The 27,640-nt window shown below is 41.5% G+C and overlaps 2 protein-coding genes across 12 annotated transcripts in view; one reads left to right on the plus strand and one right to left on the minus strand.

The window, feature by feature from the left end:
* Positions 1-1,736: 1,736 nt before the first annotated feature.
* prkab2 (protein kinase, AMP-activated, beta 2 non-catalytic subunit) lies at positions 1,737-27,236 on the plus strand. Of its 4 annotated transcripts, none has more exons than XM_037787287.1 (9): positions 1,737-1,754; positions 1,936-2,094; positions 4,572-4,754; positions 4,881-5,032; positions 5,227-5,320; positions 5,672-5,786; positions 5,914-6,047; positions 6,176-6,244; positions 7,657-9,924. In XM_037787287.1, the coding sequence occupies exons 3-9, from the start codon at positions 4,596-4,598 to the stop codon at positions 7,732-7,734; spliced, it is 801 nt and encodes a 266-aa protein (XP_037643215.1). In that variant the 5' UTR covers positions 1,737-1,754; positions 1,936-2,094; positions 4,572-4,595; the 3' UTR covers positions 7,735-9,924. The 4 variants fall into 4 exon arrangements, 3 of the variants coding, with proteins under 3 accessions (XP_037643215.1, XP_037643216.1, XP_037643214.1); XR_005209116.1 differs by lacking the exon at positions 1,737-1,754 and adding an exon at positions 27,210-27,236 and having other exon boundaries at positions 1,902-2,094; positions 7,657-9,507; XM_037787288.1 differs by lacking the exon at positions 1,737-1,754 and having other exon boundaries at positions 1,900-2,094; positions 4,575-4,754.
* Positions 11,158-27,640, minus strand: part of LOC119498410 (myomegalin-like) — a 51,900-nt gene continuing 35,417 nt past the window's right edge. For 3 of the 8 annotated variants that reach the window (XM_037787283.1, XM_037787284.1, XM_037787277.1), the window contains 26 exons: positions 26,822-26,946; positions 26,588-26,718; positions 26,215-26,488; positions 24,687-24,891; positions 24,442-24,558; positions 24,093-24,352; positions 23,791-24,005; positions 23,516-23,633; positions 22,819-22,936; positions 22,611-22,665; positions 21,123-21,370; positions 20,940-21,044; positions 20,685-20,846; positions 20,286-20,543; positions 20,056-20,187; positions 19,864-19,980; positions 19,196-19,385; positions 18,973-19,094; positions 18,106-18,342; positions 17,876-17,977; positions 17,448-17,668; positions 17,223-17,366; positions 16,298-16,436; positions 15,732-15,778; positions 15,468-15,522; positions 11,158-14,204 (listed from right to left, as the gene is read on the minus strand). In XM_037787283.1, the coding sequence (XP_037643211.1) occupies positions 14,071-14,204; positions 15,468-15,522; positions 15,732-15,778; positions 16,298-16,436; positions 17,223-17,366; positions 17,448-17,668; positions 17,876-17,977; positions 18,106-18,342; positions 18,973-19,094; positions 19,196-19,385; positions 19,864-19,980; positions 20,056-20,187; positions 20,286-20,543; positions 20,685-20,846; positions 20,940-21,044; positions 21,123-21,370; positions 22,611-22,665; positions 22,819-22,936; positions 23,516-23,633; positions 23,791-24,005; positions 24,093-24,352; positions 24,442-24,558; positions 24,687-24,891; positions 26,215-26,488; positions 26,588-26,718; positions 26,822-26,946 (4,031 nt within the window). In that variant the 3' untranslated portion in view covers positions 11,158-14,070. The remainder of the gene's footprint in view (positions 14,205-15,467; positions 15,523-15,731; positions 15,779-16,297; positions 16,437-17,222; positions 17,367-17,447; positions 17,669-17,875; positions 17,978-18,105; positions 18,343-18,972; positions 19,095-19,195; positions 19,386-19,863; positions 19,981-20,055; positions 20,188-20,285; positions 20,544-20,684; positions 20,847-20,939; positions 21,045-21,122; positions 21,371-22,610; positions 22,666-22,818; positions 22,937-23,515; positions 23,634-23,790; positions 24,006-24,092; positions 24,353-24,441; positions 24,559-24,686; positions 24,892-26,214; positions 26,489-26,587; positions 26,719-26,821; positions 26,947-27,640) is intronic. The other 5 variants (XM_037787278.1, XM_037787279.1, XM_037787281.1 and 2 more) reach the window with 5 other exon arrangements.

Consider the following 27,640-nt stretch of genomic DNA (forward strand, 5'->3'; position numbering starts at 1 on the left):
TAAAATGAGCCAGATGGAGTTTGAATGGGCAGCAATAGAGTTTAGAGATACTATTGTGACAAACCAGGTAAAATACAGACTCTTGCTTGTGATTTGGTTCTCTGGCTTTGGTATAGAGCAGTGGATCTCAACCACGGGGTCCCCAGAAAAATGTATTTTCACTATTTAATTCACTATTGAATTAAGCCCAATGTGAGTAAGAGTCATAAGAGTTGAGGATTGTGATCATAGGTTTCACTTCCTCCACTGTTAACTCCTCAACTGTATTTGAGAACTATAGAAATCTGGTCTTAATCATATCTAACAACCAAAATCTTTTCAGATGGAGGTCCCTGAAGCGAAATCTCAAGTATCAATGTGTGTCAATTTAAAGGTCCTTGACACAAAAAAGGTTGAGAACCAATGGTATAGAGCATTTTGGTAATTGTGCCAATCTCACAACAAGTTCTCACAATTGTTTGAATTTGCTTTCATTAATTATACAAATGGGATCTAGAAATGTTCATCTTTCAGTATATTGTAATTCAAGTGTTCTGAGAGGCTTTAGAAAATCTAGCCTGTGATGGGAGACTTTGACCAATCACAGATCATTTTATATCCGGCTGGTGGGCGGTGCTTGGTATTTCTTCAACTGATCTTAACATGGCTGCCGGGTTACAAACCTTCTCATTTTACAGCTAAACAGTACACTACAAGATGTTTCTGAAAACATTTTACTTGAGAAATAGGCATTACAGTAACAGAATATTGATTCATATTTGATCAGCTAGTTTGACCGTTTGATTGGAAGTTTGTGAGTGATTGACAGCTGCTCAGAGACAGCAGGCTCCAGTTCGGCTCTGATTGGTTGTTTTCCTCCAATCTGTGAAATCTTGCCTATGCCATTAGGAGCACCGGAGGACACAGAGGAACATGATTTTTTCAGATTACCTGTCTCATGCACTACTGTCAGGATATAGTGACCGTTTTAAAATCATATTTGCTCCATTTCTACCCATTGCAGCTTTAACCCAGTGTAGACTAACTATTTGCTAATTAATGGAATAAATAGAATAATGGAATACATTTATGGACACCAAAAACATCCATATTAATATGCAAAATAATGTAACATTTAACGTTATATTAAATAGTTCAGACAGACCAAGAGAACAAATCACTCCACACACAGGGCATCACATGAGACCCCCAAAGTCTATAACAAGTGTTCTGCTGCTTGAATGTAGCTAACTAAAATAATACTTATTATGCAGTTTATAATTCCACAGAGTAAAGTACGTAATATAATGTCACTGTATCTGTTTTGTACGACGGAGTATTAGGGCCACATTGAGGGGAAAAAAATCAGAGATTTCGAGAATAAAGTCATAACTTCACGAGAAAAAAAGTCGTAAAATTACGAGAATAAAGTCATAAATTTACGAGAAAAAAGTCTTAATATTACGAGAATAAAGTCGTAATTTTACAAGAAAAAAAGTCTTAATATTATGAGAATAAAGTCATAAGTTTTACGCAGTGTGAAAATGAGACGCGTGGAGCATCTTGTGAAGTTACACTTCAGTATAGGTTTCACAAATAAGGAAATACTTCATCTTTTGGCACATCAGCAGCACATTATCATCAGTATCAGGACCTTGAAAAGATTGTGCAAGAAACTGCGTTTATTCCGAAGAAATAAACCAGACAAACAGCTGCTTCCCGTCCAGAAGCAGGCTCAGGCTGCTATGTCCTCTCGCCCGTTTCGTTGGTTGCTGGTAATATGTTTTCCTAATATTACGACTTTTTTTCTCGTAAAGTTATGACTTTTTTTTCCTCCTAAATGTATGACTCAATTCTCGTAATATTACGACTTTATTCTCGTAATAAAATGTATTTTTTCCCCTCAATGTGGCCCTAATACTCCGTCGAAGCTCGCATCTGTAAACACTGTTGTAGTTTCCTCTCTGTAGCGCTTCGCCCTGCTGACAGGCGTCACACTAAGTTTGTCCTCGCCGCTCACCGTAGTCTGGTCACCACCGACCAACAGCAGTTGTTGTGAAGAGGCTGACCCTCCGCTGACAAACACAAACTACACATTAACTCCAGCTGCTATCGGTGAGTTCATTCACTCTATCGTTTAGCTACACGGTGAAGTTTTCGAAATGACACTGACGTCGTAAATAAGACGAACAGCGTGCTAAGCTAGAAGCTAGTTGCTAGAAAGTGACAGCTAGCAGCTAACTAGCTAACAGTAAGCTAAAAATATGATTTGAGGCGCAGCTGAAGTGTCAGAGGAGACACCTGTGTAGGTTACAGCTCACGAGCTTTGTGTGCTAACTGCTCTTTATTAATGTGCAAGATTGTATTTATAATGTAATTCATGAAGTTAACACTTGTTGCTCGTTGAGTAGCTAGTGGGCGTTAACTGTGCTGTGCTGTAAGTCACAGTTAGGTTAGTGAGGACACAGTGCTGTTACAGTTACCAGCTTGTATTTGATGCTGTCTAGCCCACAGATAAGCCTTTAAAGCCTTTCTGGGAAGCGGTTTAGCAATATGGGAGAACCAGACTGCGGCTCATCATGTTTACATTTCTCATTACAAGTGTTAAGATGGTGTTTACTATTTTAAATGAGCCACATATGATTATTTTCTGCTGTCACAATAGGCTGTGGATAGCCCCAGTTTGTGCCTGACATTTGTTATCATTACATTGTCATAATTTATTATTATTAAACCTTTTATTTACACAGGTAAGTCCCACTGAGATTACAATACAATCTCTTTTCCAAGGGCCAAGATAGCAGCAATACAGTGTTTCAAACAACATACACGCAAATATTTAAAGGTCCAATATTATAAAGAAGTGAGATTTTCATGTTTTTTTTATTATAAAGCAGGCCTAAGTCCTATATAGATACTGTGAAAGTATCGAAACACTCAAGCCTCAGGGATATACACACAGCCCGTATTCAGAAACTCTGCATTTGAAACAAGCTGTCAGGATTTCTGCCCGTTCGTGATGTCACAAATATACAATATTTAGACCCTAAACACAATTTTAAACGTAAACTTTCTAAATGTGTCCCAGTTTATTCCTGTTAAAGTGTATATGAATGTCATCAGCTGACAGGAAGTACACATGGACCCAAGCTGTTGCCTAGCAACGCAATTCTGTTGCAATTCCGTCGCAATTCTGTCAAAATGCACTAAAACGGAGCGTTTCAGACAGAGGGGTAAATACAGGCATATTCAGGCCGACAGTATGAGGAAAATAATGTTGTTTTTTTTAACATTACAGCATGTAAACATGTTCTAGTAGAAACACAAAATACAAGTATGAGCCTGAAAATGAGCATAATATGGGACCTTTAAAACACATAAATCAAACATTCAGTATCAATTCACAGGATCATATGCCTAGGAAGACAGACTGGTCTTCCTATTAAAATTTTAATTGAATTAGCCTTCAAACTTCACTACATTTATATTATAAGCTCCACTTAGATCAGCCTATCTAGCTGCAAATCTGTCTTCAAGTGGTTCCAGGCTGCAGAAACAGAGAACATAAAAACCTGTTTGCCCATTTCAGTGCGAGTGTCGTAGACAGAGGGTGTCATTTGAGTGCAAACAATACTTACTAGTTTTAGGTGAGACATACCCACAAAGATAATAGGGGAGCAGACAAAGGATGGACTTATACATAAATATATACCAGTGAGTGAGTCTACGCAAAGCCAATGAAGGCCGCTGAACTAGTGTTGGGTGATTTGACCAAAATCTTTATCACAATATAGGTCATTTCATATCTCGATAACGATATATGTTACGATATAGCATGTTTTCTGGTAATTCAATAAATAAATAATCTATATGAATTAACCACATGGTAAAGCCAACTTTTGTATACTTGTGTCAATTAAATACTTGACCAATGAAAAGTACTGAGTATTTTTTCATTTTAAGAACTTGACTGCAAAATGAACATAACAATTTTAAGTGAAATTATAGAGAACAAAATAAATAAATATAGGCCTAGTCTGTATTGTGATAGTAATGATATAGAAAAATATATACATTAGACATTTTTATATCTTTGTGATAATATATATCGTCATATTGCCCAGTCCTACAATGAACTCTGGCATCAAAGGTGCAATGAGGAGTGAGAGCTTTGGAGCCTGTGATAAACCTCAGGTAATAATACATGAGAGGCACAAACCGGGGCTAGTATTCACTATAATTCCCGATAATATCTGATGTCTTCCACATATTGTCATTTTATCTGTAATCTGTTGTCAATAGTATGTAAAGGTTTTGCATTGATGGCGTTGGTCTTACATGAAAACAAGCAAATATATAATGAAACATCTTTGGTTTCTTCAGGCTACTGCATTATTAAGATTATTTTCTTTGTTCACATTGTGGTTGCCCCTTATCACATTTACATACCTTATAAAGGGACATGAAATCAACACCGACTATTATGTTCAGTACTGATTCATTTAGTTTCTGAATGGCTCGATTGCAATAAAGTTATTCCTTTAGCTGATGGTTTGTGCCCAGACATATAAGAAGTTGTTTTTTCTTCCCAGAAGCACCATAAATAGTGAGGCATCATGGGCAACACAAGTGACAGGGTGTCTGCAGATCGCCATGGAGCCAAGGCCCACCGCTCAGACAGCAGCGGCAGTCACAAAGACCAGGAACCCAGCAGAACGATGGTGGACAGCACTGACGACCCCAACATCTTCAACACCCATGGGCCAGATTCCAAGGTACTGCTGGACAATACAGAAACACAGATTATTGTACAAAGTCTTGTTTGTTCTGCATGAATACCTTTCAGATTTCTCTGCCATTTGTTACATATTATCACTGAGATGTCAATTAATTGCTTTTAGGCGTTAGGAGAGAAAGAATCAGATCCGAGTGACCAGGTGAAAACTGGTCCACAGGCTCGACCCACGGTCATCCGCTGGGCTGGAGGGGGAAAGGAGGTCTACATAGCTGGTTCCTTTAATAACTGGAGCATGAAGATACCACTAAATAAGAGGTACACATGTTTTTTTTTTGTGGTCAGCATGCTATGAATGTCAGTCCATTCTCACTCTCTCGGTCTCATAGGGATCCTGTGCAAATTATTTCAACTTATCCATCTTAGCTCGAACCATATGTGACAGTTTAGAGTTTTAATTTAGAGGGATGGCCAGTATTGCACTAATACTCTTTTTTTTCCTTTCTCCAAAGCCATAATGACTTTGTAGCGATCCTGGACCTGCCAGAAGGAGAGCATCAGTACAAGTTTTTTGTAGATGGGCAGTGGGTCCATGATCCCTCAGAGGTACAGCAGTGTCATTTTTATTTTATTGTCATGTTATTGAAAGTTTCCTTAATCCCAAACAGTTCAGTTCCAGACTCTTTCACGCTTTTTTGGCGTCTTACAAAGACCTATGATGTTATAAACATGACAGGATAGGAACCTCCTAAGGAGATTAAGACATTTTAAAAGAAATCATTTATAAATTGGCATTAAAATATCATCCATTACAAACCCTAGGGTGCTGACAGATATTGTCAGTGTTGCTATTGTCGTTGAATTTGGTCAGGAAAACCACAGAAGAACCATGAAGAGTGTTATAAACAATGATTATAAAATTGCTTGATCATTACCTTCTTGAAACGTCTTTTGCAGGCAGTTGTAACCAGTCAGCTCGGCACCATCAACAACCTGATCCATGTGAAGAAATCAGACTTTGAGGTGTTTGACGCCCTGCATGTTGACTCTCTGGAGTGCTCAGACACATCAGGTCAGCCACTACAGTGAACACTGATAAAAAAAACTAAACTAAAAATAAGTTATTTTGTTAAGTTTAGAGTTAAATCAAGCCTTGAAACCCTTTCAGCTTTGTAATCATGACTGTGGTATGTTTGCAGATCTGTCCAGCTCCCCTCCAGGTCCATACGGACAGGAGCAGTACATCTTCAGACCTGAGGAGCATTTCAAAGCCCCGCCTATACTCCCTCCTCACCTCCTCCAAGTCATTCTCAACAAGGACACCAATATATCGGTCAGTGCCTCCATCTACCTACAATTCTGATTTAACACTATAATTTCCTCAGATCTCAATTTGATTTGCCTTTGTTGTTGTTTTCTTTGTGTTTGTTTGTAAGTTTTCCTCTCACTCTCTCTCGGCAGTGTGACCCCGCCCTGCTGCCTGAACCCAACCACGTCATGCTGAACCACCTCTACGCTCTCTCGATTAAGGTAGGTGAAATACTCCTCACACATTTCCACATGTTACTGGTACAACATGAAATACACACATTTCCCCCCCATCTCTATTAACTATAAATCCCTGAGCAACCCAAAGGGGGTTTGAATCTCCTCACCTCTCAGCCAGTGAATTCGATGGCCGGGCAGAAACAGCTAACTTAACATAATACAAACTCTATCTAGACTCATTTGATCTCAGTTTTCTTTTCTCAACATGCATCAATTGCATATACCTAAAGGCTTCATACTTTTCCACCATTTGAATTATTTTGTTTTTGTCTCTGAAAATATTTACCCAGCAAATGTTTACGACTTATATCAAAGTGGTTAAATAAACTTTTAAAGTGTGTTACTCTGACAAGCAATCAAAAGGAATTTGAGCCTGCATAACCTTTCATATTCTTAAAGCCACCAAATTTGTATTCAGAATGATTATACTAAATATGCTAATAATGCTGTGTGGACCAGTTGGCAGTTTCACAAATTTAAGCATCACATGTTTTTGCCAGAGGTGTGAATGTTCATTGGCCTCATGATTCGATTACGCCTCACTTGGGGGTAATTTCTTCAAATCTGGCACAAACGTCCACTTGGACTCATGAACTAATTAGATTTTTGTGGTCAAAGGTCACTGTGACCTCTCAAAACACGTTTCTGGCCATAACTCGAGAATTCATCTGCTAATTATGACAATTTCACACAAATGTCTAACAGGATAAAATGATAAAATGATGACATTTTGGACACACATGGATGTAAACTGCAACTTGACTGGTTGGTTGGCGGAGGTGTGACCCACCTCAGTACATAAACATTACAAAAACAAAACATAAATCCTTCTGCAGTGCATTAAAAGTGTGCTGTAATATACAAAAACATGTTTTTCACATAGCAGCTCTAAGACAGGGCACTTCCTGAATGCCTATGGCATTTTACACTGCATCAATTAGCCTAGTGGCTAGCAGACTTTTCCTTTCTCATAGCTCTTCTGCTGTTACTTGGTTTAAGTCACTGTATCTCCCAACAGGTTGAATTTCAGCCCGCATGCACATTTATTCAGCCCAACATTGTTGAAACAGAGCAGCTAGTGTAATTTTGGAAGCAAGAGCAACAAGATAGCAGACTGCCAATTGTTTGAATGCCGTCTCTCTGCACATGGAGAGTGGGTGTGCAAAGCTTCGCCCTCGGTGAAACACAGAGGTCAAAGGAGAGGAGAGAATCAAGCGTGACAGCAAAACGCAGTAAAGACTCACACAGAGCTGAAATGAAACATCACTGCATCGATGCAGAAGCGTCCACGTCCGTATCACGATGCATCTTCGAATCAAGAAATTTCCACACCTCTATTATTTGCTTCGTGGGTTTGGATCCCACTCATGAGTGTTGTGTTTCTGTTTGTGCAGGATGGAGTAATGGTGCTGAGCGCGACTCACAGATACAAGAAGAAATACGTCACCTCTCTGCTTTACAAGCCTATTTAAACCTCAACCTGGGTGCTCAGCGGTGCTTTTCTTAGAGAGCAGCATGTTTATATTCTGCTGTTTTTTTCCTGTATCATCACATTTAGCCAAATCTTGCACTGAAACAAGTTTACAGGCGAGCTAAAGGCCAGCAGCTGTGACTGTGGCTTGGTTTTTGAAAGGTTGCACTTCTGTCTACACAGGGCTCTGAACTAAAAGTAGCAAAGTGAGTGTAGGGTGTCGGAGAGAGAGGACAACCATACTGTGGCTTTTACCTGTGACATCTACAGACGGATAAGAGACAGACTGAATCACTGTGTGTGTATTCGAGTGCTTGCTGCAACTTGTGAATATATGCATGCCCGTGTGTAAAACGAGGAAGAGGGTGATCTGTGAAGAATCGGTTTCTTTAATGGTGATTTAACGGACGTTCTCTTAAAGTGAGGGCTTTTAAGTGTTATTGATGTGGATCAACAGTTTGATTTTAAAGTGTTGTCATCATATCCTCCTTGAACTGATTTGAATTAAGTTTTGAACTAATTGACTTGACAGCATTTGTGGCAAGTGCATGTAGAATAACAGAATGGCCCAAAGCCAGCGTCTAGAAGCTGAAGAGAGCAGCAGACTTGGCATCGGTTGAACATGAAGTGCAATAACATGCTATGAAAAGAACTTAACTCAAGATAGACTCACAAACATGATGAGCAAGAACAGGATGAAGAGGCAGCATCTTATTTTGTCAGAACATGTTACATATAATGTCTCACAGTGCAGCCATCACAGTGGAATCTACGTGAACCAAACTACCATTAATGGTCACTATAGATGGAGTACTTGTCTGTTTCAATAGACTGTATATATAGATGGACGACGCGTCTCCACTTCCTCCCACTGTACAGAAGTGAAGCCAAAATATCCCGGATACGGGAGCTGCCAACTTGAGATTTTGACGTCATTTGGAGTCAGTAGTGATCGGGCGGTTCACGAGCCATCACGGAGAGAATCACAGCTGTCAATCACCCACTTTTTATAACATGAAATAACTAATTTAAACCAAACTTATCAGAAAAATTAACATTTGAACATACATCTGCGTGATGAGAACTACCTGAAATGACAGAAATCATCTTTAGGTAAAAATGTATTTGACGTGTACTTTGACTTTTTAGTTTGGCCCATGTCCCATCTGCTAACATGGAGGAGGCAGGCTTTATGACCTATACTGCAGCCAGCCTCTAGGGGGAGATCCAGATGTTTTGGCTTCACTTCTGGGGAGCTGTCATGTCGTCCATTTGTATATACAGTCTATGGTTTCAACGGGAAAAGCCCACTTTCCAGATGGGGAATGGAGGTCACAGGTCAATGTTTAGTTCTGCTGTTGCCTTTATCTTGACATCGTTTTGCGAGCACTTTACCATCCTGTGAGCAGGAGTGTTGATATAAGCTTCTAACTACGCCGCAGACAACTCTACTACTGTACTGTAGCTTCTCTGGATTATAAAACCCAATTTGTGCTTTTTTTCTTCTTTAGATATGATGACCTTGCCGTGCTTTATATGTGTGTGCATCTGTATTGAGTTCTATTTATCGAATAGGAATGTACTGTATGTTCTGTTACATGTGTAGTCATACACAGTTTGAACTTGCTGCTTTGCATGCATTGAATGTTTGCAACTTGTGAGGATTGCAGACTTGCAGATTGACTGCATTCAGATGAATTTACAGGGCTATGAGGAGAGATAGTTGCCATGAATTTAAAAGTTGTACACGTTTGCTCATGTGTGTGTGTGTGTAGTTTACAGTACAACCATTTAAGATGATCTGTATTTTGAGGTAAGGTGGCTTTGAAAGTTATTTTTGTCAAGTCGTGCTGTTTAATAGTGTGCACTTACAGTACCATATATACCGACGGTTGATACACTATACAGACTTATAAAAGGGGCTTTCATAAATCCTGTTGGTGTTCAACTAGACGCTCTGAAAGTATTTTGTGAATGTTGAGCCTAGCCATGAAGTTTTAGAGTTTTTAAGACGTGATATGATAAGGGAGAGTGGACTAACACCATGGTGTTTCAAGGCTAAAACCAAAACTTGAATTTTACAACCGTTTCATGAATGTTTTAAAATGCTTTGCAGAACCAGTGTGATGATTCTCTGTACAAGGTTTTACTTGTTTGCAAATAAAGAGAGGACACGCTGGTCCTAACTCCTGTCTATTTGTCTTATTTTCTGTATTCTGGTTTAAAGGAACTGTGTGTAACATTTCAGGGGATCTATTATTAGAAATGGAATATATTATTCAAAACTATGTTTTCATTAGTGTATAATCACCTGAAACCTTTTCGTTAGCTTAGAATGAGCACTTCATATCGGCAGAGGGAGCCGTTCCTCTTCACGGAGTCTGCCATGTTTCTACAGTAGCCCAGAATGGACAAACCAAACACTTTTACATTTTTACATTTTTAAGTTACCTGAAGGACACCGTAGTTCTCCAACACGCTTGTGAAACTGCGGTAATGTGAGCCGCAGAGTGAAAAAACGTAGTATCGCAGTCTTGGAAAGGGAGGAGTGAGCGGAGGGGTACTCGGCTGGTTGCAATCTGCAACCACACCACCAGCTGCCACCAAATCCTACACACTGTACCTTTTAAGGCCCTTTTGTATGTTCTTTAAATAAGTTTCAAGTTTATTTGTTCAGTTTAGCTGGTCTATTAAATCCATACATGTTTGATATTATGGTTTGGTCTTGATGCTTTTATGTTTTGTCCGACATTTTGTCAGTTTTTATACCCTGGTCCTGGAAAAACAATATTTCATTTCTGGGGTTTTTTAAAAGCTGGAATGACAAATTGAATAAAAATGAAACATTTTGTGTAAAGTTGATATTCTCTATTTTGGGATAGAGACACACTTATGGTCTCTATGCGTCATTTCTATGTCTGTCAGTTACTCTTTTACCAATCTAGTAAAAGAGCAACTGAACCTGGACTGCAGTGCTTTAGAGGGTGCGTCAGTACACTATGACATCATCAGTCTTGGGTGTGGCCAAGTGTGCAACAGCCTGGTGTTAAAGGAACAGTGTGTAACAATCAGAGGGATTTATTAACAGAAATGGAATATAATATTAATAATTATGTTTTATTTATTGTATAATCACCTGAAAATAAGAATTGTTGTACTTCTGTTACCTTAAAATGAGCCTTTTATATCTACATACGGAGCGGGTCCTCTTCACGGAGCAGTCAAAACACCGGCTCCAGAGAGGGCCATTCACGTTTTCGCCACCGTAGCTCTCCAACACGCTTTGCACATGGGAGACGTTTCAGTTGATTGCAATCTGCAAACATCACCGCCAGATCCTTCAAGCAACAGCACAGGCAGAAGCTAACAGGGATCCAAATATAAAACAAACAATAAATAACGACTAAAATTGAACAAACACACAAGCTTTTCAAGTGTTTTATTTATTCTTTCCCAAAATCTTTCATTGATAATACTTTTGCCAACACAGCACACTGTTAACTGTCATCAGAGACAGGATCCATACGAGTCCTGTATCGGCTTTCTAGTTCATTATGCACAAACTCAGAAAAAGCTGCTTTCCAATCACATTAAAAGCTGCACCAATCAAATTGCACTATATACATACGCAACTCAGGACCAACAATACATTGTTTCAAACTGCCGTTTGATTCCCTTCTTAATAACAAATAGCAAAAAGGCTTTGTTTACGCTCCAACAAGGTGCTTTGTGGTTCCAACGCTTCACAATCTTTCCAGTCATTGGCTTTTTTTTTTTTTAACAGTAGACAATTCTTCAAAACTTTTCCCTTTTAGCTTCTTAAATTTCAAAAAGGACATATCAAACATTTTACCTCTATCGAAATACTTGGCAACTATTGTCTTATTCTGAAGACACGAGCGCAAACAAAACCTAATTTGGCAGATCTCAGGTAGACGAGCGCTAGTTCAAGGCCATTTCTATCACTGAGAGCAGATTGAAGAAGTTCTCAAGCTAAATTTAAAGGCAAGCGAAGCGACATTAATCAGAGCTTTGTTATAGGTGGACGATATTGTGATCAGTGACTTAGATATCATGAAGGCATAGTTTGTGATTTCTTATCAGCCTATGTGACTAAATGATTCAAAGTGACACAATCCTCTAACACACACTGCATATAAATCATACATTGCAGGAGGTGAATGCAGCAAACGTACTCGTAATACAATGATGTTTAACATCAAAATAAAACATATAAAGCTATTGCACTGCTACCCAGAAAATCAACTTTGCAAAAAGCAAATGTTGGATGTTTTTTCACACACACACACACACACACACACACACACACACACACACACACGGGCACGCACATGCGCTCACACATACACACACACACACACACACACACAAAAGTTCATACAGAAAAAGCAGGTTATTTACAGCATAAAATGGCAAATGTACAGCAAGAACACATCAAACTAAATCTGAATAAGTGAGTGAATTAAAGAACAATGATCCCACCAGTAGCCTGCCAAAGTTTGCATCATCTATAAGAACTTGATAACCTATATTGCCATTACCATGGGAATGCTAAGACGGCCTGAACCAAGAGAAATAACACAAATATAATAGCATATGGCCACGTGGGAAAAATCCACTCTGTTGAGTTTTGGTCCAAAAAAGGAGCTAATTTCCGTCGCACAATAATCCAAATATACTGAACCAGCTGTCTAACGGTTACCGTCTCTGTGGTTCTGGAGGCCCTCTGAAAAAAAGACACCTCGGTATCCCTACGGTCTGATCAGACCTGGGTTTGTCATTCGCATGGATAAGGCAAGTCAAAGTGAAGAGTTCAAAGGTCAAACTTTGGCAAGTATTGGTAATCCACTGTTCCATAGTTTAGATTTTCACAATCTCTGTCATGCATCATCACTCCGGTAAAAAGTACAATCGTAACACTGATATCCTAACGTTATTATGAGTGTGACTAATAATCCAGTGTCAAGCAAAGAAAGGATAATAATAATAACCCGGTGCAGCATGATCATTCAAGAAACAACATCATTATTGCACATGCTCGTATGAGAACTCCTACAGAGGAGCTTGAATACGCGTGTTTAGCCTGGTTCCATTTGAGCACTTTGACCTCTTTTATTTTTACATATTCTAGCATACATCCTGCTTAATCACAGCCAATCAGATTGATCGAATCCTTGAGCATTTAATTGACTCTCCTGTTTTTGACTTGTTCAGTACTTCAGATTCAGTAGGTAGGTGCCAAAAAAGCACCGTTATGACCTTAAAAGAGGAGGCTTGTGACTAAAATGGAACCTTTCTCCGGCTTTTGTTCTGCTATTCATAACCCTTGGCTGATGGCTGACAAAGCATTCATAATTTTCTTCCACAAATACAGATACAGCTAGTAAACGACTACTTAGCAGTGATCATCGCCTACCTCCTCTACATTCCTCCACTTTGTGTAGTAGTGATACGTCGTGGGTTTCATTGTTCTTTGCATTGCAGTTGCAAAAAAAAGTCCTTATTAATAAAAGTGCCACGAGAAGTAAACTTGCATTTCTGTGGCAGTCAAAGTTGAGGATGTCTTGTCTTTGAGTGAGCCGTTTTCCATCAGACATACAGATATACTGTATATATATGTGTGTGTACGTGTGTGCAGAATTCCTCTCTCAAGCCACGATTTAACATGCATGAACATCTATTCCGTCCGCAGGCTGTCTGGCTCTCAAAAGAGGATGCTCTTAGATACAGACCAGGGGGTGTACTATAGAAACTTTCTTTTCTAACTCGCAATTTGAGTTCTTTCAAGTCTACGTTTAATATTTCAAAATATCATTGTAAATTCGTTTGTTGAAAATGTCTAAATCAATTAAAGTTTCTGTAGTACAAACCATGAAGCCAACCTTTGCTGAAACCAGATTGGCAACACACACCTGGTCTGAGATCTAGGAGCATCTTCAACCAGCTCCGTCAGTAGGACGCACGTCACTGAAACCACCAGAGGCACATTTCAAACACCTTCTTCTGTCACACACACGACGAGGCAAACTGCCGACTGTATCACTCAAAGACAATAACGCATGTGGCGGGAGGGGGTAGAGAGTGACGAGGGGGTGAAGGGAGTCTGGTAAGGCTCAAGGTGCAGATTATACTGCGCACGTATTGCCTGGAGGAGGGAGGGGTAGAAGCACTCTCATGGCTGGACGGAGGCTGGCGAGGTTTGGCGGGACAAGAAAGGCTGGTGTGTGAGGGTGGGGCTGGAGGGAGGGGGGGGTCGGCGGCGGGTCTTGGCTGTTTCAGCATAGAGGTCAGAGGTGGTAGCGTTGAGGCTGGTTCTTTAAAAGTCTAGGCATTGGCTGCTGCGCTTCCTCGCTGCTGGACGTTGATTGGCTGCAAATCCAAAAGCACCGCTGGTCTTCAGGAAACTGCGATCAGCAGGCCGCTCTCTGGCAGCACCTCCTGGGTCCTCAGCTGGACAAAAGGAGAGGGGGAAAACAAAACGTAACTTATCATTCAACAATCCTTATACAAGCTGATAAAACTGACAAACTGCTGGCGAGGTGAAATGTTAAAGGAATAGTTAAACGTTTTGGCAAATGCGCTTATCTGCTTTAGTTAGATGAGAAGATTGATAGGAGACGTTAGGTTGAGAGTGGTATCAATCTTCTCATCTAACTCTCGGCAACAAAGAGAATAAGCGTATTTCCTAAAATGTCAAACTATTCCTTTAAAAACAATTAACACCACAGCAAGAAGTAGTTTACTGTGCGTAATGTTAGATGTAAAAACATTCCCAAAATACAACCGCTTGCAGATGAGAAGCTGAGAATGAGTGATTAGAGAATAAGCAGTGTTGTTACTCAAATCCTCTGTCTCACACCCACACACACACACACACACACACACACACACTGTGTGCTGCGTACGTAGTGGTGTGAATGAATCAGTGTTTATGGTCCTAACATTGAAGGGCAGCAGTCAAACCTTTAATCTTAAGCGATGCTGTGACAGCATACACACAGAATGGAAACTATGCAGCGTGCGGTTATTTTGGTGCTAGCTGTGGGGGGGATTGTAGGGGACGTGTAGAAGTAAACAACACTTTAGTGCAGTGGCAGCTTAGTGGACGGGTGTGTATGCAATTTGGTGTCAGTGTTGTGGGTTCAGGAACATCTCATGGCCTTTTACGTAAAAATACAGTTATTTACAATAGCTGAGTAGGTTTAGTGGGATTTTAAGATCACCATGTCAGGTGAATACACACCACATACAGTACATACCGTAGGTGCTGGTCACATCCCATGTAGAAAACAAGGTAACCACACACAGCTCCAATGACAGAAGTGATTATCAACCTTTCAATGTCAATCACTTTATCTACATTGAGAAAGCCCAAGAGTGGTATATTATAAAGTCCTTGTGTGTGTGGTCAGCTTGTTTACTACTCAGGACAACCTCCCATGTTTTATTTACCTCTATTAAACACTCCAATAAACCAGAACTGTCATAAAAAGTTTGCTAAACCAGGATGCAGTTTGCTGTGACGAGATGGTAAAGCAGTGATGGTTAGAAAAAGCAAATCCACACGGAGGTAAACGCTGCCCCAGACCACCTCACATTTACTTTTACACCTACACAGCTTTGACCTGTAGGCCTAAATTACGACAGTCTAGAAATTCAGCATCTGGGACAACATCTACCTGTTTGTAAGATCACAAGATGTCAAACAATTACCAGCATAAGGAGAGGAAGAGGAGGAGCTTAGAGAGGAAAGTCTCAGCTCATTCTTCTGGGGGGTTTAAATGAGGAGAGGAGAGACAAATGCAGGACGAAGGAACACGTGAGGCAGAAAAGCCACAAGTGATGAATTTACATCGTAAAGACACCAGGGACATCACAACAGACAATACTAATACACATAATACTGTGACCTATGGAGTATGCACACAGATAACCTACGTTATGTATGATACTCTGAATATGATGATGTTTGCTCACCTCTAAATTTGTCCTTGCTTTCTTCAGCACGTCACGAGTCCTTGACACTGCAAAAAAACAAGAAAAAAAGATGTTTCTATATTGTTATTACAAATCTACACAAGCATACAGATGATACATCTATACAAACACTTTATGTGCTGCATATATTAACAAGCAAATCATAGTAACACCTTTCCTTTCAGGTTTTTGTGCATTTGGACCTGGGATACAACATACCTTTATTCTTTCTGTCCAATCTCTAACCTGGAATTTCTCTACACTTCCAAGAAGGGACAAGCAATGTTTTCTGCTGAGAATCTCTCTTTCTTGCTTTGTTTACTCTCATACCTTATGAGGCTTTACACTCTCCTTTCCTACATTTCTTTCCTCTCACACTCTGGGCCCTATTTTCGTGGCTGTGCACTGATCAGCACAAGCAGCACTTCGTCCGTTTGTTAGTTTTCCTGACCGTGAAATTCTCTGTGCCAATCTGTGCATCCAAGACCTACTGCTTTGCGTCTGTCACATAATCTCTCTCTCTCTCTCTCTCTCTTTCACACACACAAATGCACAGACACACTTACACTGGTTGACTATGAAGTGCTCCATGTTCTCCTTGGTGCGGCTGGTGCTCCTCAGTCTTTGAATCGTCCCTTTAAGAACCTCTTCCTGCTCTGTTATTCGCAGTTTAAGGGACAAGATCTCCTCCTGCATACACTGCTCCTACACACACACACACACACACACACACACACACACACAGAAAGTGACATTTGTTATCAAAGCTCGGTTTTCTTTCTAAACATGTTTGGGTTTCAAAGCGCTTTAAAGGATAGTACCGGGGATGATATTATATATTTTTCTTAACAATGAATTGATCCTGCTAACAAGTACTGCCTGTGTGGCTTACACACAGGCTGACAGGAAGTAATCTTGGACCAAAGCTGTTACCTAGCAGGGTAACAGAAGTAAGACAGTGGCTGGCGGTACCACATTTAACATTGTTTGGAAATGATATATTTGTGACCTGTTTAAAAGAACTTCAGTAGGAACAAATGGACATGATGGCGAACATACTGAGAGACTAATACATAGTTGGTTTTGGTCTTTTCATGGGAATTGTTGACAATAGCACTAGGGCCTCCCCCTTTTAGTAGATTAATCAACTAATCGGTTGTTTTGATCTAAGATTTCTTTAGTCCATTAGTTGTTTTTTATGCTTTTTTCATGCTGAATGACTAATTCCCAAGAAACTTATGAGCACATCTCTGATAAACACAGGATTTAAAGTGGTGCTTTTGTGTGATTCTTTGTGGAGAAACTCTGTTTTACAGATCTGTCGATTAAATCAACTAATCGATTAGTCAAAAATTGTACAAAATCGTATGAGTGTTCGTTGACGAAGAATCACTTTGGTCGAGGACAGCCCGAAATGACACAAATATTGTGTACCTCCAGGCTTTTACTTTGAAAAATCAGACCAGTAAAGTATCATAATGTGTCCCAAACCTTCTTAAGGTTCTGGATGGAGGGATCAGTGCTGGGTAGAGCTGCTCTCCAGAACATCTTCAGTAGAGACATCGCCTCCTCGAGGATCTGCCTCAGAGTCTTGGTGTTGGACAGCAGACTCTTCACACATCCATAGTCCAGCACCTGCATACAGAGCTCCGTTAGATATCTGTACCCTAATAGTCGTGATTTGTTGTCATTGTTGTTGTTGTTGTTGGCTCTCACCAGCTCACTGCTCTGCTTCTGGTTTCCTTCCAGCAGTGGCGGGCCGAGGCAGGCCTGCAGGGTTGTCTCCATGCGCTGGACGAGGCTCCGGCCCTCTAGGACCTGCTGCTGAAGAGCGCTGAAGTCGTCCACATGACCTATGGCGTGGCGGCCGTTACGGTTTGCAAACGATCCATCAGGGGCATCCCCCTCCAGCTCAGAGTGAGGGTCAAGAGGGTCTGCTGGAGGTAAAAGAGCTGAATGTATTTTGGAATTTGACTCTGAATGACATTATTGTATTTTTTTGTATTGCAAGAGAGAATTTTGTGGAGTTCAGAAGTGGTTCAAACTGAGTTATTATTGTTACAAAGTAATACAATCTCTTTACAATCAGTCCACAGATTAAAGACAGATTAAGTTGCAGTCATGCAGTGCAGTTTAAGTCACACCATTGGCAGTGCTATGGCTGTCGTCCAGGTCAGAGTAGGGAGGACCGGGGGATCCACAGTTAAACAGACCAATGTCCCTGACTGGTGGAGACGGGGCTGGGTCTGTGGAGCACACACATACACAAACCAGGCTTGGACACACAGCAAACCACACCACAGCACACTGAGCCTCACCAACAGTTCTTAAATGTTGTTAATGTTAATGTCACATCTAGGAGCCGCCGTCTCACCGTGCAGCAGCTGTCGCCTGTAGAAGTTCTCTCTCTGAGGGCTGGCGGTGAGGGCGGACAGGGACGGCGTGCGAGGAGAGCCGACACCCAGCTTCTGCTCCAGCTGCTTGTGGAGCTCCAGCTGTTTGAGGGCGCTGTTCTCCTGGACGCTGTTTTGCAGCTGGGCTCGCAGACTCCTCACCTCCCCGAGCAGCTCTCCCAGCTCCACCGGCAGACCTGGGAGCTCACACAGGTAGCCTGAAGACAAAACACACACATCACTGGAGAGTCTGACTGGACATTAGGGCTGTCCTCCACCAAAGAAATTCTTAGTCGACTAACGCTCATACGAGTTAGTTGGCTACGATTACTTGATTTAATCGACAGATTTGTAAAACTGAGTTTCTCCACAAAATGTGACAACTTTAAATTTTATGTTTACCAGAGATGTGCTTTTAAGTTTCTTAGAAATAAGTTATTCAGCATGAAAAAAGCATTAAAAATGACTAATCGTCTAGACAAATCTTAGTCAGCTCAGACCAAAACGATTGATTAGTCGACTGATAGTCTAAGAGAGGGCGGCCCTACTGGACATACTTCTGCTTTAGTGCTCTTTGGGGTTTGGAGGGTTTCATCCCAGCACAACAATACAGTTAAACTTTGATAACATGTTTGTCAGTACTTGGGTAGATATTTAAAGTTATAATGTATATAATTTTGTAATTATAGCATCTTTCAAACTGTGAGTAAATTTATGTTTGCTTTTAGCCTCAGTGTCCCTGGTCTGCCACAATGCCATTCTTAATACCACCACCAGATGGCGCCAGCATATTTTATTTAAAAGGGGGAGTGTATTAAGTATAGCTAGTGTACAATGAGCAGACTGACCTTTGTTGGCCTTTGTACTGGAGCACACTCGATCGTACACTTGTAGTTCACTCTGCAGGGAGTGGATGAGCTCTCTGCTCTCACATAGCTGCTGCTGCAGTAGAGACACCTCATGCTGGAGCCTGGGGATGCATCATTACAATAAGAGAATAGATATGTATACACACAGACAAGCACAATTTCTATCTACGAATCAGTCGCTGTTTGATTCAGTCACACCAACCTGTTGGTTCTCTCCTGACTGGCCTGCCGTTCCTGCCTCAATATGTGTATCTGCTGTCCCTGCTCCTGACTGTGAGCCTGAAGTCGCCTCAGCTCCTCTTTCCACTGCTCCGCCTCCAGCTCTGCTTGTTTCAGGCGGGCGCGTGCTGTAAACACCGCCTCGCGCAGCTGCACCACCTCCTCACATGAATCTGAGGGGAGAGGAGAGTTCAAAAAGGGTTAACTTTAGGTATAGTAACAGTCCGTCGAGTTATTTTAAGACACTGAGGAAACAAAGGCCCCAGAACTGAAAGAGTGGGTTAGTGCAGTGATGGAAATAGCATCTTACGAATGAATGCTCAGTAGAATAAGTGGGGATCAGGATGAAGGGGTGTCTTCCTAGGACCACTTCTGGGATAATGTTTCAGTCTCCTCTGTGACTATGTGATCCTTTAGTAGGATTCATGATATACTGTATGTATCACATGTTTTCCAATTGTTGTGGTTTTGTTTTTGTTTTCCTTCTGGATTTATTAATTAATTTATTCATTTTTATTGGATTTATGTACTGAAATCTGCCTCCATAATATAAAAAAACTTACCAAAAATGGTAAAATGTTAAAGAGTTAAAAACAAAAAGGGTTAACGTGCAGAAGAAAATCATTAAAACTTTAGTTTCTGTTGAAGTACCTGTGCTGGCCTGCAGGCGTGACTGTAGACCCAAGTTTTCTTCCTTCAGAACTCTGATCTCATTGGACAGTTGAGTGACTGTGTCCAGTCCCTGAATGTAGATGTTTGTTGGTGCCCCTAAACAAAAAAAATAGTTATTTATGTAATTTCTTACACAAAGAGAAAGAAGTGTTGCAGCGACGGCTACGATACCTCCATCACGCCCAGTTGAGGCCAGCCTCTCTTCCAGCTGCTGTCGGAGCCTCTCGTTGGTCCTGATGGACTCCTCCAAACGCTGACGGAGACACCTCACCTCCCGCAGATGCTCCTCTATCAAATTTACCCCTAGAGACAAACAGCAGAACACTAATATTGTAATCATTTGATTCCTCTGAAGACTTTTAATATTAATTACAACTAGACAACAGTATAATGAGTCACACCTGCATGGCTGCCTCCCTGCTGGTGTCCCGGTGATCCAGAGAAGCCTCCAACCTGCTGAACCATGTTCTCCATGTCCCACAGAGTCCCTCCCGTCACTAGACCTGAGTCAGACTTCAGCGAGTGGCTTTCGGGAACGCCACCCAGCGGATACTGTTGAAAGGCATGATGGGAGAGCTGGCTGTAGCTGGAGAGATCGTGCTGGTTGTGGGCACCAGGTGAGAGGGTGAACAGAGCGTTGTCGTGGGGAACTGCAAAACCTGTAACCACACACATAAAAGAGTGAATTGTAATGTGTGAAAACACTCACAGGACAACGGAGGACTCTAATCTGCGAGTGAGATGGTAGCAAACACGAGGTATTATGGTCTTTATTCACACTTTTCACACAGGTCCCTCACCCCTGTTCTGCTCATTCATCTGTTTGTAGAGCGTGTCCAGCTCTGGGCGAACAGCGATCACAGACAGGGCCCTGGGCCGGGGGTCAGAAATGACTTCTTTACCCCAGACGTCAGGGCCATAGGGGACAGAGAGGGAGTAGGAGAGAGGCTCACTGAAAAGGGCTGGAGGAGAATGACAGTGCATGAAGGACGAGGAAAAAGAAAATGTCATTTTTGGGGTACTTTGCAAATCGTAGCTATCTGTGAGTCCCATACCTCTGGAGGACTGACTGGTCAAACCCACAGGGGCTGAGCAAAGCATGTTGGGACAGCTGCTTGAGGACTTGAGGAAGCCATGAGGAGGATGGATAGATGGACGGACTAAAGGAGGGGAATGGACAGTGAGGTGGAGGATAGAAAAGGCATTTCACAGAGTTGGAACATAAAAATAAACTTTACCATCTTGTTCTGATCCGCGTCCCGGCTGCCGCAGTCGGTGCTCCTCCTGATATTCTCCAGCGTCCAAGTCGGAGCACAGCTCCAAGTCCTCATTGGTTCTGTACTCGTCCGACACAAGGGACGTTCTGTCTGATTGGTCGGTGGTCTCAGAGAGGGCATGGCAGCTGGACGGGGTTTCTGGACGCTGATGCAGCTTGGTGTGGAGTGACTCAATGATTTTATCTTTCTGCTGGAGCTCCTTACTCAGCCTGCATGAGCACACAAGAGAATCAACCATCACAGTCAGCTATTAATGAAAAAAGAAGCATGTTCATAATAGGCTACTAATAGTTGCTTGACGTTGCCTGGAACAGTTCACAACAGAACTTTTTTTTTTTATAGTTAAATTTTACATGATATGTTTATATTTGTCAATAACAACAAAATAAACAACACTGTTGTCAAGCACCATTAAATCTATATAATAACTGAAAACTATTGACAGTTTTTATGTAGCTCTACATCATTTTCCATATGAATAGTAAAACATACAACAAAAGGAAGAGTGTAAAGCGGCAACGATTAGTCAATTGAAAAGAAGAAAATGAATCAGCAACTATTTTGATAATCAATCAATAAAAAACAATCATTTGATGGTATAGTATAAATCTTAGTCTTAGTAATGAAGTTTTTGACTATTTCAAGCCAACCACCTGCTGTATATGGACCAATCTTCTTATGTTAAGTAAGTGTCCCTTACTGTTTCAGTTGCCGGAGCATGAACTCCCTGTTGCTCTCCAACTGCATCCTAAGAAAAGTTGTCTCTCTTGCTTGGCCTCGAGCCGTAGAAAAAGACCACAGAGAGTCTCTGTATATGGAGCTGTTCTTAGGAATCATAGATTTCCACAGAGGAGCCATCAGTCCAGTCCAGAGAGACCAAGTCCAGATGCACTACAGACTCTTTGCTGTCTTCTGATTCTAGTTAAGACTTCTTAGACTACCTTCTAAATAATATCAGTATTCAGAAAGTGAATTTTAAACAAAAAACTCCAAACTTCGCAGTAGTTATAGATGCTGTTGCACATAAAATTACAGAAATCCATAAGTAAGTGACTCAGTGTAGATCCAACAGAAAGAGTCTTCCACTAAGCATGGCACGACTGAATGAGGCAACACCAGTAAAGGACCCTTAAGCCCCTAAAGCCCGGCTGGTGGGACACCTGTACTGTAGGTCTATTCAACTAAAAGCAACTTAAGGGTAGAGGATCCATGCTGTGGCCTGTGTGTGGATTAACAACAACCTTCTGTCGCCTCTCCACCATAAGGAGCTATGTGGTGCGCCGCAGCCTGTCACATGACAAAGTAAACTAATCACTAAGTGCTCTACAAAGTAAGCTAATAACGTCCCACAGATCACAATGCTGCAGGTGACTCTATAGACCATGGCTCTGTTGTCGTTGTTGCAAAGGTGTAGAGGTTAAAATTCATTAGTTTACTAAGCTGACTCACCGTAGGGCGAGCAACTCATGGCCTGTCTTGTCACCATGGCTCTCTGCACGGTCGCCTGTGGATATAAAAGAAGAAAGACAGAACATAAAGAGAGATGAAACTCTGTTATAAAATTACAATTTGGGCATAAAAGGATCACAAGAATGAGTAACTATCAAACATGAACTGTCTTTCTGTGCGAAGAAGGATAAGGGAAGATGTTCCTTACGTCCAGTGATCTTGGCGACCACTCTTTGTGCCAGGGCCGAGTTCTGTGCCAACTGCTCTCTAAAGCTCTGACCCATGTAGTAATCAATATCATTGGCCCGCAGCAGTTCCTCGAAGGTCTGCAAGATGTTGAGAATTGAAGCAGGTATAATAACAAAAAAAATACCTCTGGTTCATAATTATTTCCACATGCTGGTAATATGTAGAAATGTGATAAAATGTGATAAAATGTGGTTTAAAGAGGATCTATTATGCTCCTTTTCAGGTTTCATACTTGTATTTTTGGTTTCTAATAGAACATGTTTAGATGCTTTAATGCTCTGATTGGTCAGCTGGGCCTCTCTGTTGTGATTGGCCAACCGAACCAAACTCTTCAGACTCCGCTCTAACTAGCTTTGTTTGAGGGCGTGCCAAACTAGCAGCTAGGCAGGTATTATGCAAATGTGTTACTTGGTGACATCATCACGTTACGGAAGAAAAGGCGGGACTTCAATCAATTAGTTTCAGGCAGTTCAGCAGTAGTGTTTCTTTCGGGGAGAGTAACTCCCTTTTGGCGTGGACTTTGGGCTTTGTAGCTTTGCAGAGCTTTTACATGCACAAAAAACGATATAACACACTAAAGGAAATGGGAAAAGCACAACAACATAATAGATCCTCTTTAATGATTCATTTAGTTAGTGCAGAAGGGTTTGCGGTACCTTGGTGGTGTCGCCCAGGTGCTGGCTGAGGATATGGCAGACTCCTTGCCCCTCTCTCATCCTCTGCCTCAGGTGGGACAGCTCACGAGCTTGTGCCTGGATCAGAGAGTTGTACTTCCTGTGAAAGGAATAAAGGAGCCACAGTATTAAAAGAGGGCTGTAAGTCATATGACTAATCATTCTCATGTGCATCTGTTAACTGATTCTAGATACAAAATAAAGGTACCAGGAGTAACAGCTACCTCTATCTTGTACCTCTGTCTCTGTCCACTCACCCAGGCCAGGTGGCACATTTCCCCTCGTCTGCTTGACCTTTGCCCTCCAATCTGGAGCTCTTCAGCTGAGCCTCCAGTGATGCAACACGTGCCATCAGTTCCTGCAGTTCCCTGCTGGGCTTGGACCCTGAGCGAATCCCTTGGGTGTCAGACATCCAGCCTTCATCCTCTTCCACACCGCTGGGGGCTGGTGACACCTCGAAGGCCCAGTTTACCTAGAAGGTGAGGATATAATGGGCATCATTATTGAACTAAAATGAGCCTAAAAGACCATGTGGAGCAGCTGGTTAATGTTCCAGTACCTTGCGTGGGGTTCGCTCCAGGCTGGAGGCGTAGTCGCTGGTGGTGGACAGGGAGCGGACACGCAGCTGCAACCCACGGATGACCTTGTGGCAGCGGGTCAGCTGTGAGCGGAGATCCTGGACCAGATGCTGGAGAGAGGCCGACTCATGCTCCATTTCATAAGCACCTGAGTTACTGCTGCCAGCGTACCAGCTACCGCCCACACCCTCATAGTCCTGCTGATTGGACAGCGACGTGCACATCTCCAGGTCGTCAAACTCTGAAGGAGGGAGAGATGAAGAGACATTGATGCATGATTCATGAGGATAAGTGAGATATGGGTTGTTACAGTTTTAGACAGTTCGTTACCTGGGCTGCTGGCGTCTTCTCTCTCCGCTTCGTTCTCACTGCGACCACAAGTCTCATAACCCAGATCCTGGAGATCCACCTGCACCTGCTTATTGGCTTGCTGGACCGATGTCTCCGCTGCAGAGACACAAGAAAGAAATGACTTAAATCTTGTATACAAATCAGTATTTGATGAAGGTTTTGAGTACTTTGTGTGTCTAATGACATGTCTGCACTCATTCACAGGTTCCATGTTCATGACTCACTGAGCAGGTCTCTGTAGTCCTTCAGCTGTTCAGCCTGAGCGTGGACTGTGGCCTCAGACACCATCAGCCTTTCCTGCAGCTCTCTGTTCTCCTGGTTGCTGAGCCCCAAATCGGAGCTCAGGCGAGCCGCCTGCTCACGGAGACCCTCGTCTATATCCTGCCAGAGCACTCCCACCTCGCTGCTGTCACCAGCTGGCTCCACCTCCTTCAACAGCAAAGACATGTAATTCACAAGACAGGATGTCACAGGTATGTCGTTTTCGTGATTTTAACGTATGGGACGTACGTTTCTTTTAATTGCTTATTATCACATATGACAGCACACTAACTGCAGGCAGCAGTGAGGACTCCATAACTTTATTCACAGAGGTGGAACGTAACAAAGCACTTTTGCAAAATGTATCTGTCGGCTGCAGCTAGTTTTCAAAAATATAGTTTCACATGCAAAATATAGGATTTTTCATTTTTAAATCATTCAATATAGAAGTTACATACTGCGACCTGGAGTATTGATAGTGGTGGGAATCACCAGAGGCCCCACGATACAATATTATCACGATACTTTAATCACGATACTTTAGTCACGATGCTTTAGTCACGATACGATTTTAAACATTTTGTAATATGCTTAGTATTGTGATAAGATATACTGCGATAAATTACCTTTTTTCAAATGAAAATTATGCAGTTTGTCAACATCTGTTTTATCTAATAAGGTACAGTTTTCACTCACAGTGATCATTTCACTTCTATCATTTTTATTGCAGCAAAATGTGATTGTCAGTCAAGCAGTCAGACTGACCAACACCGTCATAAAAACATAAATGTTGCTTCAAGCACCTGACAAACTGAGCTGTTTGTATTAGAGTCGACATGTATTTGCAATATTAATAGCTTACTGTATATAATAAAAGATCGATAAATGATGTCCGTGTATCGATACAATTCTGCCACGCAAAATATTGTAATACTATGCTGTATCGGTTTTTCCCCCACCACTAAATATAGACAATATAAAACTATCTCAAACAGTTCAGGGCATTAATTATTCAACACTACATTTTTTATGTCATCTTCTACTTAAGTAAATGATTTGAACATTTTTCCCACCATCAATTATTAAATTGTTATGACATTTTATTCTCTTTAAGATATTGTCAGATGTGTCAAAAGGAAAAATAAAATAACTTCTGTGTCTGTTTTTCACAATAAAATGACCATATTGTACAAAGGGTGTCAGAATAACATAAATAATCTTATGAACAATCTGACACACTTACCAACAATAAACTTATTTTAAGGCTTATCATATTCGCTCTTCTACAGACTATAACAGAGGGGTGTTCATTCAACTTTCTACCTTTATTTGAAAAAAACTGAGTTAAAGGGCAAATAAGAGGAAATCTTTAATGCCTCAGAGTTAAAATGACTATATTAGATTTGCAATAGCTTCATAAAATATCTAAGGCAGTAACAAGCTGCTGTTGTAAGTCACTCAAAGTTCCTATATAAATGTAAAATGTGTTACCGTCTCTGTGTGATGATGGGAGGTCAGAGAGCGTGGCCTCTTGCAGTGCCTCTTCCCTCGCTCGTCACTCAGACTAACACAGGTATGACCTCGCTTCCCCACCGGCACTGGACATGTTTCCTCCTCTTCATCTTCTTCCTCAATATCCTCCTCCTCTTCTTGGCTCAGACTCCTGTGGTTCCTCTCTGGGTTTGTCCTCAGTCCCACCACTCCAGCTCGTCCTCGGCTTTCTGTCAGAGCCTGGTTCTCCTGCTGCAGCCTCTGCAGGGCACTCCTGGTAGAAAGAAAGACAAAGTTGTCAGATTTAAACCTCTGAAAGCAACATCAACAGTGCAACAGACACATCTTATGCAATCAAAACACAAATGTGCACCTCATCTGAGCCACGGAGGCGTATCCATCCCTCTCCAGCTGTAACCTTATTTCTCCAAGCTGGCCTTCAAGTGTCTCCTTTTCTTCCTCAAGCTGCTTTACGTCAGCTCGCACACCCTCAGCTCCACGAGCCTTAACAGAAGATGGCATTTGTTATTGTGCTACTATTTAAGGGTTTAAGTTAGTGAGACATCCATAAATCTGTGGATTTAACAGTGAAATAGAAGTATCTTACCTGAATGGAGGCCAAACTTCTGGCCGTCACTTTATCATCATCCTCCTCTATGCTGTCTGTGAACTCGTCGCTGCTGCCGTCTTCATTGTCTCCCTCCTCTTCCTCCTCCTCCTCTGTGCTGAGCTCTGGAAACACAACAACCATATAAGGACACTTGCTTTATCCCCCTTTTGTTTATTTCTTAATCTTGCTATTCTACTTGTTGTTAATGTTTTCGTTCCGTCTATCCCTCTCTAGCATCCACTCTCTCTATCCCATTCTTTCCAGAACTCCTGTTTTGTACGCTGACTCACCTCTTTGGAAGTCATAGGACTAAAGGGAAATGTTATGTCATACTGCTGCCTACCAGCCAAAAACACACTCAAGGTAGTGCAGCCCAGGACGAGAGTGTGTGTGTGTGTGTGTGTGTGTGTGTTCAGGAGAAACTGAGACAAATAATGTATTTTGGATCATAAATATTCACTCACATGAACAGTTTTGTGAGTGATTTTATGCCAAAACTGAATGTGTGTGCAGCTTTGTTGTGTGTTATTAAAGTATCGTATACACACACAGGACGCTAGAGGCTCAGTGGAAAGTGACTGGCAGGAATTTCAAAGGAAAATTGTTTTACATAATAGGCCCATAATGATACACAACAGACACACGCACATACAGTGTGTAGCTCTAGAAGTGTATCATGTGTGTATCTACAGTTGACTCAGTGCATTTTTTTGGGAGTTATTATGGGATTACTTCATAATCCGGATAAAGTTCAACGGCATTTCATTTGTCCCCACCCTAAAACAAGTATTCAAGTTGAATATATGAAAAGTCTTT

This window comes from Sebastes umbrosus, chromosome 12 (genome assembly GCF_015220745.1).
Source record: "Sebastes umbrosus isolate fSebUmb1 chromosome 12, fSebUmb1.pri, whole genome shotgun sequence".
Classification (NCBI taxonomy): Eukaryota; Metazoa; Chordata; class Actinopteri; order Perciformes; family Sebastidae; genus Sebastes; species Sebastes umbrosus.